Source organism: Jaculus jaculus, chromosome 6 (assembly GCF_020740685.1).
Source record: "Jaculus jaculus isolate mJacJac1 chromosome 6, mJacJac1.mat.Y.cur, whole genome shotgun sequence".
Classification (NCBI taxonomy): Eukaryota; Metazoa; Chordata; class Mammalia; order Rodentia; family Dipodidae; genus Jaculus; species Jaculus jaculus.
The window spans coordinates 132627153-132640848 of NC_059107.1; the positions used below are offsets into that span (position 1 = coordinate 132627153).

Here is a 13696-nt window from a genome sequence, read left to right on the forward strand (position 1 = left end):
GCTAGGCTCGAACACCTACTCCACTGCATCCAAGCTGGGAGTGAGTGTTAGCCTGCTCCTGGCCAGGGCACCTGAACTCATTGCCAGACGAAGGGATGGGCAGAGGACCCATCTGGGCAACCTTCAAACATGAGCAGGAAGGCAAATGCTTCTCCTGTGTTGTTACAAAACTATGAGGACTTAAGCTTGGGGTGGACAGTGGTCTTGGTTTTAGTGCATTTGACAGAAATGAAACTAACACATGGAAGCCCAGAGTCAAGATACAGGGAGAAACACTACTGGTGTCTCTGGTCATGATCGTCTTTCCCCACCTCACTGTTATCAAACACATCAGCCACTTAATGATTGTAGGGGAAGAAAATGAATACATCTGGGTTTCTTTCACTTTCAACCAAATGAGTCTTAACTTTAATCCTCTGAAACCCACTTTCTCCTCAGGCAGTTCTGATGTGGAAACTAAGCATAAACCCAAAGCACATTAGCAGTGTTTATGGAAAGGATGGCTCCATGCTGTTAGTTGATAGTAACAATAACATGGCACTTGTCCCCAACAAACCCTGCCAAGGTTCTGGAGTCCCTGAATCCTCTCTTTCTGTCACATATAATGTGAAAACAAAGACTGTCAGTTATAGCGTCAAACTCTAATTAGAACCAAACACTTCTCATAAGTGCCAACAACTACCCCACATTCATCCAGGTAGAGACTTGTATTCTAATAACCTCCTAATAATATTGACCACGTTCCAGCTGACTCCCTCTCTCCCACTTGCTTTCTGTCTTTGTGTGTGGCCTGGCGACTGAACCCAGGACTTTCCACATTCTAAGTTAGATTCTTATCACTAAGATCCATCCCCCAAACCCACTTTTACTTTACTTTGAGACAAATACCCAGGTTGACTTGAAATTTGAAATGATCCTGCCTCACCTTTCCAAGGAGTTGGGATTACAGGCATGTACCACCATGCGTAGATGTGGCCCAACTTTTGATGGTCTGTTCTCCACAGAGCAGACAGAACAATCCCATATTAACAAACAAGTTGGAGAGAAGAACGAGCCTTAGTGGCATTTCTTCTCATTGAGGGCATGTATCAGAGCTGTCCTTGTCCTAGCCTTGGTCTCCTTCTGGTTCTCTCCTACTCTGCTCCTAAGATCTACTCCTTGTTTTTCCTCAGTCAGCCAGCAGGCCCCAACAAGTGTCCGCAAACCTTGCAGCACCCTGCTTTAGGTCTCTGTTCAAAGGCGTACCTCTCAGTGAGGCAGAGAACTGCTGAACATGCTGCTTAGAATTGCTGACCAGTATTGGTCTTGGTTTTTGACTTGGCTTATCTCTCTAGAATGCAGGTCATAAAAGAACAGAGGAGTTTTTTTTTAAATTGTTTATTTTTATTTATTTTATTTGAGAGTGACAGAGAGAGGAAGAGGCAGAGGGAAAGGGGGAGAGGGAGAGAAAGAGAGAATGCGTGCTCCAGGGCCTCCAGTCACTGCAAACATACTCCAGATACATGTGCCACCTTGTGCATCTGGCTTACATGGGTCCTTGGGAATAGAGCCTTGAACCAGGGCCCCAGGCAAGCGCTTAACCGCTAAGCCATCTCTCCAGCCCCAGGAGTTTGTTTTTTTTATAACTGATCCCAGCAAGTAACAGTCACAAATTTCTGAGTAAATGAATGAACATGTCCCTTTTCTGGAAGTTGAGGGTCAAATATGGGTGGCAGTCAGAAAAATGTCTTATGACCAAACTTTGTGCACTTACCTGGCACAGCGTACCCAGTGCGTGTGTCGGTACAAGGAGTACAAGAAGCGCTGGCGGTACATGTTCCACACTTTGATGGACTTGTCTTCAGAAGCTGTAACTAGAAACTGGCCATCAGCTGAGAAGTCCACACTTCGAACTGGAGCTGTGTGTGCTTTAAACTCCGAGGACTTCCCTTTTCTGGAACAAACAGTTTAAAACTGGTAACCTAATTATAACATTTAATCACTACACAGACTTAGAAATATGCAAATGGATTAATTCTTGAGAAATCCTGAAAAAGAATGAGCCACACTGCTGTTCATGAATACTGCATCGTACTACTTCAGTTAACTAAATGTACTGTTAGTACATATTAAGTCAGATGCTGGTTATCCCACCCCTGAAATGCATCTGCTGCCTCTGTTTTAAGGGAAGCTAAGAAATAATATTTTGAACCTATTTCTACCATATATTTTAAAATTCTGTAGAAATGGCAATCTGTAGCTTAAAGAAGTTACAACCTAGAAAAGTTAGGTTGACTAAGAGAATGGCTCTAAGGCAGTGGGTTCAGACTCAGTCACATGACTGTGTGGGCGGCATCACTTGTGTTTATAGAGAACATCTCCAGGTGCTGCAGCTTCCTCTTCCAGGAGCCTCCACCACCAGGGATGAGCGCAGAGACCCTGGTGTGCACCTCATGGGTCCAATCTTATGCTCATGAGCAAAACAGGGTAAATACTCTGAAATTTTATATACCTGTTTTTTTTTTTGTTTTTTTTTTTCCAACTCAGTGCAAGGAGGAAAGATGGAGAAAATCAAGTGAGGTACTAGAAGAGAGCAGCAGAAAACCTGTGAAAATCAAGGCAGGCTAAGTAGTGTTGGAGTACGAGGGGAGACTTGGGAAAAACACTGTGTTCTGAGTTCTCCGGCTACTTGCACTTTACACTACAACCAGAATTTGGCAATCTTTCCGTTCAGAAATCACAATCCGACTAGTTAGTAGTGTGCAGGGAAGGCTGCCACAATGACTGAAGTCAGACAGCAGAATGTATTAGGACACAGCCATCTGCCGCATTCTCAGATGTCCACGCCAGCGCCCACACCTACCGCTCGTCCTGTACTTGCTACCTTAGCTGAAGTAACATCCGCCTGGCCTGTGTCTAAACCAGGTGTCTGAAAATCCCATGCAACTCCTCCCCCTTCCTCTCTTCCCACTTCCAGTAAATCAACAACCCTGTGGATACCACTGCCTACATATCCCCTTCTCCTTGCCCTTTCTCAGCCTGTGCTGCTCCTTCGGGTGGATATATCCTCAACATCCTTCACCCAGCTCACTGCAAAAGCCTCTTACCCAGCCTCCCTGCTTTAATCTTTTATTCCCTCTAGTCCAGTCACCCACATATGGGGCTTAGCACCTTGTTTCAGGGTAACTCCAAGCACACAAAGCCAAGGTAAACATGTCACTGGCTCTCTCTGAGGTAAAGTACACCGCCCAAGCTCTGTGGCAGGGCGTCCTGCCACTGGCTGGACTTCGTACTCACAGCCCACACGGGCTTTGCACACACCGGGCCTCTGCACTGTTTCCTGTCTGCAGGACCCAAGCACACCATACTGGCTCCTTATCTACTACAATGAGTTGACTTACTAGATTATGTTGTGACTTTTATTCTTTAATATTTATTTATTTATTTATTTATTTGAGAGAGAGAGAGAGAGAGAGAGAGAGAGAGAGAATAGATATCCCAGGGCCTCGAGCCACTGCACAGAACTCCAGATACATGTGCCACCTTATGCATCTGGCTTTACATGGGTGTTGGGGAATCAAACATGGGTCCTTTGGTTTTGCTGGCAAGCGTCTTAACTGATGAGCCATCTCTCCAACCCATGGTGTGACTTTTAAAAAACAGACCTTTTTTTTCTTTCTTTCTTTCTTTCTTTATTTATTATTTATTTTTTTTAAATTTAATTTATTAGTTTTCATTTCAGTGAATACAGGCAGTTTGGTACCATTATTTAGGCTCATCTGTGATCTACCCCCTCCCATTAGACCCTCCTTGTTAATGAAAATGGGTCGTGCATTGTGGAGTTAGCCCCCAGTTATTAGTATGATAAATGAAACAGACCTTTTTATGTCATACTAAGCAGTATGCATTTTGAGGGCAGGAATGATTCACTAATCTCCAGAAGACCATTATTTGACCAAGGTAACGGTCATTAATTTCCAACATTTGGGCTATGATAATGCATCAGGAATAACTGCAATTACTATTAAAATTAGGAAAGATTATTCAGGAATGGCTTTAGTGAATTTTCAAGTCTCAGGACGCAGATTCGATTCCCCAGTACCTATGTGAGCCAGAGGTACAAGGCAGTGCATGCACCTGGAGTTCATTTATAGTGCTAGAGGCACCCATTCTCCCTACCTCTTTCTTTCTCTCTCTTAAGTAAATAAATGAAACTTAAAAAAATATTAAAAACAGAAAGGATCTGATATCTGCAATAACCAGGAGGGCACAAATTCTGCCCAATCTTCGGTTTTAGACTCCTCACCCTCACAGACTAGCAGGCCATTCCATTGTTTTCTTTCCAAGGGCCTTCCCCTCAGCTGCAGGCTGCCTTAGCCACTGGATGTCACTCCATGGAAAGCACATTAGAAACCAACACAGAGGTGCCCTGGGCTGCTCCCAGCTAGATTCTCCTCCTCTCGCATCTGGGTTGGTGCTGTGACTTTTTCTCACCGAAGTGGCACTGCAAGCTGCGGGCGGTCGGGTGAAAGGCTGGGCAGCTTGTGCTTGTACTCTCCTGGAGCTCAGCTGTCACCCTAGGGGGGTCCAGGCTACCATGCTGGAGAGAAGGTGCATGGAGAACCCCAAAGGCCCCAGTCAGGCGAGTGAGGCTCAGATCCTTGGAGCCCAGCAGCTAGCCCCACGAGGCTATGAGAGGAACCTGGGAGGACAACACCCCACAACACATCACACTATGAGAAGTGACAGGGTTTAAGTTAAGCTTCTCAGTGTGGAGGACTGTTATTCAAAGACGGATAACTACTCATGACCCATAATCCACCATTGGCCTGACCCCACCATGACAGGATTTAGAAAGAGAAACTAGAAACATGACACAAACATAGTTCCCACTATTCTATACAAAAAGCCACTGGTCCAGTATGACTTAGCCCACCTACTCCTGTACAGTTTGTCTCCTGCAATTTCTGACAGCAGCAAGGCGCCAGGCTGCACTAGTCTACGACTACACAGACTTGCCCTAAATTCCCAAGGCTAAGGATTTTAGAACATGTTTCTTTCTCCTCCTGAATTTTAAACCAGTGTCTTCCCCTCAATGTTTCCCTCTACATTCCATTCACACCATCATCAACATGCCAGTTCTATTCAATAGTTTTTACTTTGGTCAGAGTAAAATTCTGATTTGTTAAAATGGGAGTTTCCCTCGGGTGGTGACAGAATAAAGTGCCCAGTGATGAGACAGTCCTGTGAGCTGTTTAGTCATATACTACAAGTCAAATCCTGCCAAAATAGAGTCAAGGGAAATGCCTATTACAGCAGGATATGACCTTAGTAAATGCAATGGTTTGTATTTTTGTCAGAAATTTTCTTTAACAAGAAAATGCTACAGTCTCAACATCAAATGATAACAGAGATCAGTTCAAGCATGGGGTGTTCAAATGGGGATACAAGGGACCCTAAAAGGACAATGAATAGGTACTAGGAGGTTAATAAACTAACATTTTAGTGTTTGGGGGAATGGCTTGTGCATACTAGTCAAGCACTCTGACGCTGAATTTTATCATCAGCAATAAATTAAACTTTTGATACATGCTAATGAGCATTTTTATTAGGGGGCAATACAAATCTGACATGAGATTTACAAAGAGGTTGCTAACCAGGACCCACCCCACCAAAAAAAAAAAAAAAAAAAAAAAACCAAAACCTTGAGACATACTATGTATATGTTAGAAACAGTTTCTAAAGAAAAGATGTAATTTTGAGTTAAGGATGAAGCAACATTCATATAAAACAGTTTGTCTTTAAGCTAGGGTAGAACAGCTTGTATGTGGCCCAGAGTGAGCAAGGTGACTGGGGACTTGAAGTGCATTAGGAGCAGCAGGCCCCACACCCCGAGCACATCTAGTGCTTGCTTCTCTTACTTATCAGGAATCCAGAGTCGAACGGTTCTGTCTCTTGAGGCGGAGGCCAATAAGTTTCCATGTGGAGAGAATTGCACACTGGTTACAACATCCTTGTGACCCACATATCTGTAAGCTCTAGTGTTGGGCTTCAAATTCCATAGCATGAGAAAGGTATCCCAAGAAGCAGTAGCTACCGAGAGAATAAAGGCAATGTTTGTTAAGATGTAAAGTCAGGCATGTCTTACTATACTGGGCAGCATATATAATAACAAAGTGTCCTGGTAACTGAAAATCTGAAGACTGAAGGCCGTACCAAGTAACAGAAAAAAAAAAAAAAAAAAAAAAGATATTTTTGTTTTTGATTTTCAACGTAGGGTCTCACTCTAGCCCAGGCTGACCTGGAAATCACTATGTAGTCTCAGGGTGGCCTGGAACTCAACGGTGATCCTTCTACCTCTGCCTCTCAAGTGCTAAAGGCATGAGCCACCAGGCTTGGCTCAGAAAAAATAAAATTTAATCACATCAAGAGTATACAAATCTGGCTATGTCCTGTGTAGATGTCCAGCAGAATTTCTAGCCCCAATATTCAATGAGAGAGTAGGAACTATAGAAGGTAGCACATTATAGCCTAGAGTACCTTGGGCTAAGAGTCAGCTGTATCTTCCTGCAGGTAGCTGGAAATTATTAAGCCTCAGTGTTACAAGTACAGAATGATTTGGAGAGTAAAGGAGATAACTTGAAATACTAGATGAAGGGCTGGAGAGATGGCTTAGCAGTTAAGTGCTTGCTTGTGAAGTGTAAGGACCCCAGTTTGAGGATCGATACCCCAGGACCCACATTAGCCAGATGCACAAGGGGCACACGCGTCTGGAGTTTGTTTGCAGTGGCTTGAGGCTCTGGTGCACACATTCTCTTTCTCCCTCTCCCCCTCTCTCTGTCTGTCTGTTGCTCTCAAATAAGTAAATAAAAATGAACAACAACAACAAAAAACTAGTTGGTGACTTCACCCTTCAAGAATTCACAAGAGTATAAATAACACCAACACACACTTTGCCCAATGTATGGCTTCTGTCCGTGTACATGAATGCACATGAGCACACATACGAAGACACAGATACCTTTTTCCTTAGCTTGTGTGAAACATTTCAATGCATTTTTCCTAAGAATAAGAATATTCTACCTACCCAGAGCACAGTTGTGAGCTTAGGAATCTAATCACAGACACAATACTTTAATCCACCAACTGCCTTCTAACTCTGTCAACTGATCCAGAAATGCTTTTATAGCTGGGTAAGATGATCTCAGAAGTCTCTTTCTGCTCTGTAATTTTATGATATTTGCTGATTAACACAAGAATACTGTGTCAGACATCAGCTTAAAAAGCTTTAAGTAAAGGAAAATGAATGTTACCCATGGCAGAAATAGATGCCTACACAAAGAATGACAAATAACCACATGAAAGCTTCATTTTAACTGGTGCCTTCAAAACAATAACACATAGCCTAGAATAGTCCCAACAACTGGGATCATGTCAATGAAATTCACTAAGCTTAAAGCGGGGCATCATGGTGCACACCTTTAATCCCAGCACTTGGGGGGCAGAGGTAGGAGGATCACCTTGAGTTCGAGGCCTGCCTGAGAATACAGAGAATCGCTAAGCCTAGACTATGAAGAATCCTTAGAAAAAAAAATACAATTTCGTAAACCTGAAATATAATTTGTATCACTATTAGACAAGAAATGGGGCCTGGTTTTATGAAGTTAGTGAAGTCTTCTAAGTTCTTTAGCCAACACATAAAGGTCACTTGGACTTAGCCTCTTCATACTTCCACATGAAATAGGTGAGTTTTTAAGTCTCAAGCTGTGTGTGTGTATACATATATATGTATATATATATATATATGTGTGTATGTATGTATGTATGTATGTATATATGTATATGTTGTGTATATATATATGAAGTGCAGTCTCTTGGCTGGCTCTGGGAAGCCTTCTCTCAGGAGACCCCACAACGATGCCCACATGGGCCCTCCTGCCCTCCTCATGACAGAAGCGGTCTACACTTTCTTCACTTTCCTTCTCTTAATCTAAAAAAAGTCTAACTCTTAAAAAAAAGTACAAAAAGTTGATGTTCCACCACAGCTCATCTAAATTTTAAGATATTTATGTAGGGGTCTTATTTATCTGGGATCAATGTTGACACCGCATGGAAGATGATTATCACATCCATTATTCCTATGACCTTATGGGAAGTCTACATACTAACCTGCAAATCAAAGGAAAAGAACCAAGCAAAATTTAATCTTTTCTCTTAAAAAAAATAACATTAGAGACATTAATAGCAACATAGATGTACAGAGGACTTTGCATTGTTAGATACGAGTTATCTACTTAGTACGTACTGTTATTTACTAGTAAATGCTACATGATCAGGTGGTCCATTCTGAGGAATGGACACTGCGCAGAAAGCTGGGAGAAATGAGGAGTGATCCAGGCTTAGGTGTGGAGAAAGAACAGTAGACAGAAGAAACTCAACTTGATCATACCCAAAGGCCCCAAAGCTGTTATTTATTATTACTGGGTTTTTTTTGTTTTTTGAGACAGGCACTTGCTATGTCATCCAAGCTAGCTTAGAACTTGCAGCACTCCTGCCTCAGCCTCCAAAGTGCTAGGATCACAGATACGTGCCACCAACACCCAGCAGAAGGAACTCCATGTGCAAGAGCTTGCATCAGTAACCGCCTATGTGGACTGAGAAAAGGCAAGGATGCCAGTGTGCTACAGTAGAGGGGAAAAAAGGGGTTTGCAGAAAATCCCAAAAGGACACAGGTATCAAGCAAGTAGCTATGATGAGTCCTGTATTTTATTCTAAGTGGGAATATTCCATTATACTAATGGGAAACCATTATAGGATTTTGAAAATAGGGAAGCTCATGTTTTGGGTTGAAGAAATTGTCACTGATAATGGAGGTAAGAACTGTGTTGGTCAACTAGATTTTACAAGGAAGAAAATGAATTTTGACTCCTATACTTCATACTATATGTAAAAGTAAGTTTTATAATATACTGCAGTTCACAATGTCTGGGTTAAAAACCATAAAGTCTGGGGAGATAATACAGAATATTTTCACAGCCTTAGAGTAAGCAAAGTTTGCTCAAAACAGGACATGAAAATTTCTAATCATAAAAAATAGAGTACCTTGTGCTAAAATGAACTTAAAACTTAATTTTTATTTATTTGTGTGTGCGTGTGTGTATGTGTGTGTGTGTATGTGGACAACATGAAGGTCTTTTGCAGTTGTAAACAAACACCATATGAATGTACCACTTGAATCCAGCTTTATATTCACTGTTGTTCACTGAAAAACATCACTGTAAAGCATGGTGGTAAATGTCCATAATTACAGTATTTGGGAGCCTGAGACAAGTTGGTGAGTCACAGGCCAATCTGGGATACATAATAAATTCTAGGCTAGCATGCAAGACCCTGTTTCCCCACAGCCCTCCTCGCAAATCAAAGCAAAATTAGGGAACAAATATTTCTAACAAGTGAAAATACAAGCCTCAGGCAAAAAGATATATATGGCACGTGTGTATGTGTGTGTCCATCATACAATGTGTGCTTACACAAAGTCTCTAAGCCAGGAGTAGGGGCGCACCTCCAAATATCCTATAAATTAATAGGAAAATGCACATGACCCACCAGGAAAATAAGCAGAGGGCTTAAATAGGTGCCTTATAATAGAAGATATTCCACAGACCAATAAACATTTGAAACAGTACTCAATTCTGTCAGGTATCCAGAAAACAAGAGTTAAAACTGCAAGCAGATATCACTATACTGACACATAAATGGTCACAGAGCAGACAACCAGTGACATCAGATGTCACAGTGCTCCGGAATAAGCAGTGCTCACACCATGCTGGTTGATATAAGCATCATGCAAGTTTTAAAATATTTACTTGAAGCTGTGCATACACTTTGTATTGGACTCAGCAATTCACTCACAGCATATGCCAAACACAAACTCTTATAGAAATTTAGCAGAAGACATGAACTATGTTGTGGCAGTACTTACTCTTCAATATAACTGGAGTAGATACATGAATGCTGTATACCTCTTGTATAAATAGACTTCGTGTATGATACCTAAGATGGAAAACTATCCTATGAAGTTTTAACTAGATAGAGAGATTTGTTGGATGAGAGGGAGGGAGGGCAATGACTCAAAGAAATCTGAGTCATGTTGTGGTTTGGATAAGAGTCCCCAGAGGCCCAGGTACCAAAGGCCTAGTACTCACAGTCTGTGGTGCTATTGAGAGGCATGGGACCTTGCAGGGAACACTGGGACACAGAGCCTCTTCTGTGTCAGTCTCCTAGCTACCAAGAGGTGAGCAGCTTCTCCACCACATGCTTCTACTGGATACAATGCCTCTGTCCCTCACCACAGTCCCTACAGCGACAGAGCCAGCATGGCCATACACTGAAATCCCTGAAAGCTCAGCCAAAATAGACCTTTCCTACTTAAAAGTTACTAATCTCTGGTGTTTCACAATAGTAATGAAAAGCTTACTAGCATGGGAGTGTTGGTCATGTTATGTTTCTTATTCTGCTGGCTAAGGGGATAGTATCATATTATGAAAATTTAACAAGTTCTAAATTATAGTTTGCTTTGTTACATATTGATTGTTCAATAAAACTGAAAATCTGCAAAATGATCACAGTAAGCTGTTGTGTGTAGAATATATAGAGAGCAGAAAGGCGTTGGGGGAGGAAACTCAGCCGAGACATCACAGAGATTCAGTCAGGAAAAGGCCAGATCTGCTCTGGGCTTGAGGCTGTGCAAAGGGCAGAGGCAGAGAAGTACATATTTGTTACTGGATCTGATGGGGGTAGGGGGCAGCAAATGTACAAGGCCACAGGGAAAATAATGAGAAGACTAGAAAGAAGGGGACCTGGACTGAGGCAGGATGAAGCGGAAACCAACACATATTCCGACACAGTCAACTGGAGCTATTCTGGAAGTACCAGGCAGGCCATTGGGTACTCACTTGCCCGGAGCCCAGAGAGACATTTTAACAATATATACAGTGTGGTGGTTAAAAGAATAAGCTGGAGATTTAAGTGAGGTGGCATTTCAGAGGTCTACCAATTATGAGACACCAGAGGCAGAAAAGTCTCATTTACAATAGGGTACACATACACTTTATATTTTCTTCAAAATTTCAGGAAAACAAAAAGAGAATCCACTAATGTATAAAAACCCCACAGTGCTGAGTGTGGTGGTGCACATCTTTAAACCCAGCACTCGGGAGGCAGAGGTAGGATGATCATCGTGAGTTTGAGGCCACCCTGAGACTACATAGTGAATTCCAGGTCAGTCTGAGCTAGAGTGAGACCTTACCTCAAAAAACCAACCAACCAACCAACCAAACACCACCAAAAAAAATTCCACAGATACATTCATACTAAAAATCAAGAAAAAACAGAGTTAGACTTCCCTCCTTAATCCCCTTCTTTCACTTTCTCCCATCTTCTTTTCTTTAATTAATTATTTGAAATTGTCTCTGTAGCACAGGCTCATCTCAAACCTGCTATGTAGCTGTTCCAATAAGCTCCAACACTCTTATAGTAAATGGCACTAAATTGTGGACGTCAATGTTGTACTGTGTCAACTACTTTCATGCAGTTCCTTGAAACCACACCCTATATAAACATTACCACACAGCTTAAAATGTCAAAGCCTGCAGCATTCATCATATATTCCTGGTCTGTTTTGAGATAAAAGTATCTAAAGAGGGTTAGGAAATAGGGAAGCTAGTAGGGCTACCAAGCCTTAAGAAATACTTGTAATTTCTTTATATGTATCATAGTCTCAAAATGATAAGCCATCATTTGACTAAACCCTTGTCAGGACATAAGGGAACAAGGCCTGTGCTCTCAGCTGCTGCTTTGTCTCTGGTGGTGACAGCCCAGAACACTAAAGGGAAGCCTATTCCTCTCTACGCTGTCTCAATGGCCAGCAGTTTTGTATCACGTCAAGTAGCAACAACTTTCTCCAGTTAACCCGAGTTCTCTGCTTGCTGACTTACCCACAGATCAGCTGCAGGTGCTCAGAGATTCATCTGTCAGGAGTACTATTTTTAGAGCTGGCCATGGTGGTACACCTACAACCCCTTAGGTCTGAGGCGGGATGGTTGTGAGTTTGAGACCAGCCCAGGTTACAAAGTGAGATCCTATCTCAAAACTGAAAAGGAAACAACAAAAACTTACAATCTTCTAAAAATAAATGGTGCTGAAGAGATGGCTTAGCAGTTAAGGGATTTGCCTGCAAAGCCAAAGGACCCAGGTTCAATTCCCCAGGACCCACGTTAGCCAGATGCACAAGGTGGCACATGTGTCTGGAGTTGGTTTGCAATGGCTGGAGGCCCTGGCATGCCCATTTTCTCCCTCCCTCCCCCTCCCTCTCTAATAAATAAACATTTAAAAATAAATAAATAAATAAAAATGAATGGTATTTCTTACAGTTCTTATAGACTTTAAAAATTATCTTATGACCAGATGTGGTGGCACCTGCCTTTAATCCCAGCACTAGGGAGGCAGAGGTACAACTGCCGAGAGTTCAAAGCCACCCTGAGACTACATAGTTAATTCCAGGTCAGCCTGGACCAGAGTGAGACCCTACCTTGAAAAAAACCAATAAAAAAATTATCTTATAGCTGGGCGTGGTGGCGCACGCCTTTAATCCCAGCACTTGGGAGGCAGAGGTAGGAGGATCGCCGTGAGTTCAAAGCCACCCTGAGACTCCTTAGTGAATACCAGGTCAACCTGGGCTAGAGTGAGACCCTACCTCAAAAAACCACCCCCCCAAAAAAAAATTATCTTATGTCTTTTTCACTTAGTAAGTCCAGTACTTGACGCAGAACTTTACTATTATAACAGGGGACTTAAGGAAATAGCCATCTACTTCCTGGCCACAGGGTCCTCTTCTGAGAGGCCACCTGCATTTCCACTCTCTTGGGAAGTCTACTCTTACATAACTGATGGGCCCATTTGCATGCATTTTGTACACAAACAGTAGCGAGTGCTGCTTTTGGCATTTAGCTCTCCAGTCTCCTTTCCACTTACTATATGTTGGAGATTAAGTTTTATTAATGCAAAGAGCTGCCTTACTCGGTTCCCCTCTATTTGTGGCATGTTTTTATTCAATAATTCTAAGCCTATAGAAATCTAAAGAGTAATATACAATTCTTTCCCTGACTTACATTCTACCATGCTTACATTCTGTCCATAAATATATTTAAGTATTGTTTTTCTTAATCATTTGTAATGGTGCTAGAACATAATGCCAATCTCCCAACTAACTGAGTGGTTTATGTACCAAACCCAGGTTGCAGCTTGGTCCCAAGGGTTCTTCTCTGTGAATGGCTTAATCTTTCCTGCACACGCTTCCTGGCCTCCACCCAAAGCACTATGGAGATGCCTGTGCACAGCGATGTCTCGGAGGCCACCCCACCAGTCCCAGCCCAGATCGCTGCTACCTTTCTTAGCTTAGCTGGTTCTACCCTCTGCTTCAGCTCTATTTCTCTGCTGTGGTGCAGGAAACAAACCAAAGCTCCAGGGGGCGTCGCCTTGTATGGTTCTTGTCATACGAGGGTTAGTTCTGTAGTCTATATAGTTCAATACCTGAAAGCAGCTGTACTATGCACACTAATTTTATAGTTGGTTTCAGATTCCAACTACTATTGTAAGTGGAAGTGGAAATCTGCCTCCTCCTTAACAGCTATATAATACTGCTGTGTGGCAACGCTGT

General features: G+C 42.3%; 1 protein-coding gene across 1 annotated transcript in view; it reads right to left on the reverse strand.

Annotated features, from left to right (window-relative positions):
* The window catches only part of Poc1b (POC1 centriolar protein B), a 95005-nt gene that overhangs the window by 65126 nt on the left and 16183 nt on the right, over positions 1-13696 (reverse strand). The window contains exons 3-4 of the mRNA XM_012948592.2: positions 5901-6072; positions 1754-1933 (exon numbers count right to left, since the gene is read on the reverse strand). Of these exons, the coding sequence (XP_012804046.2) occupies positions 1754-1933; positions 5901-6072 (352 nt within the window). The remainder of the gene's footprint in view (positions 1-1753; positions 1934-5900; positions 6073-13696) is intronic.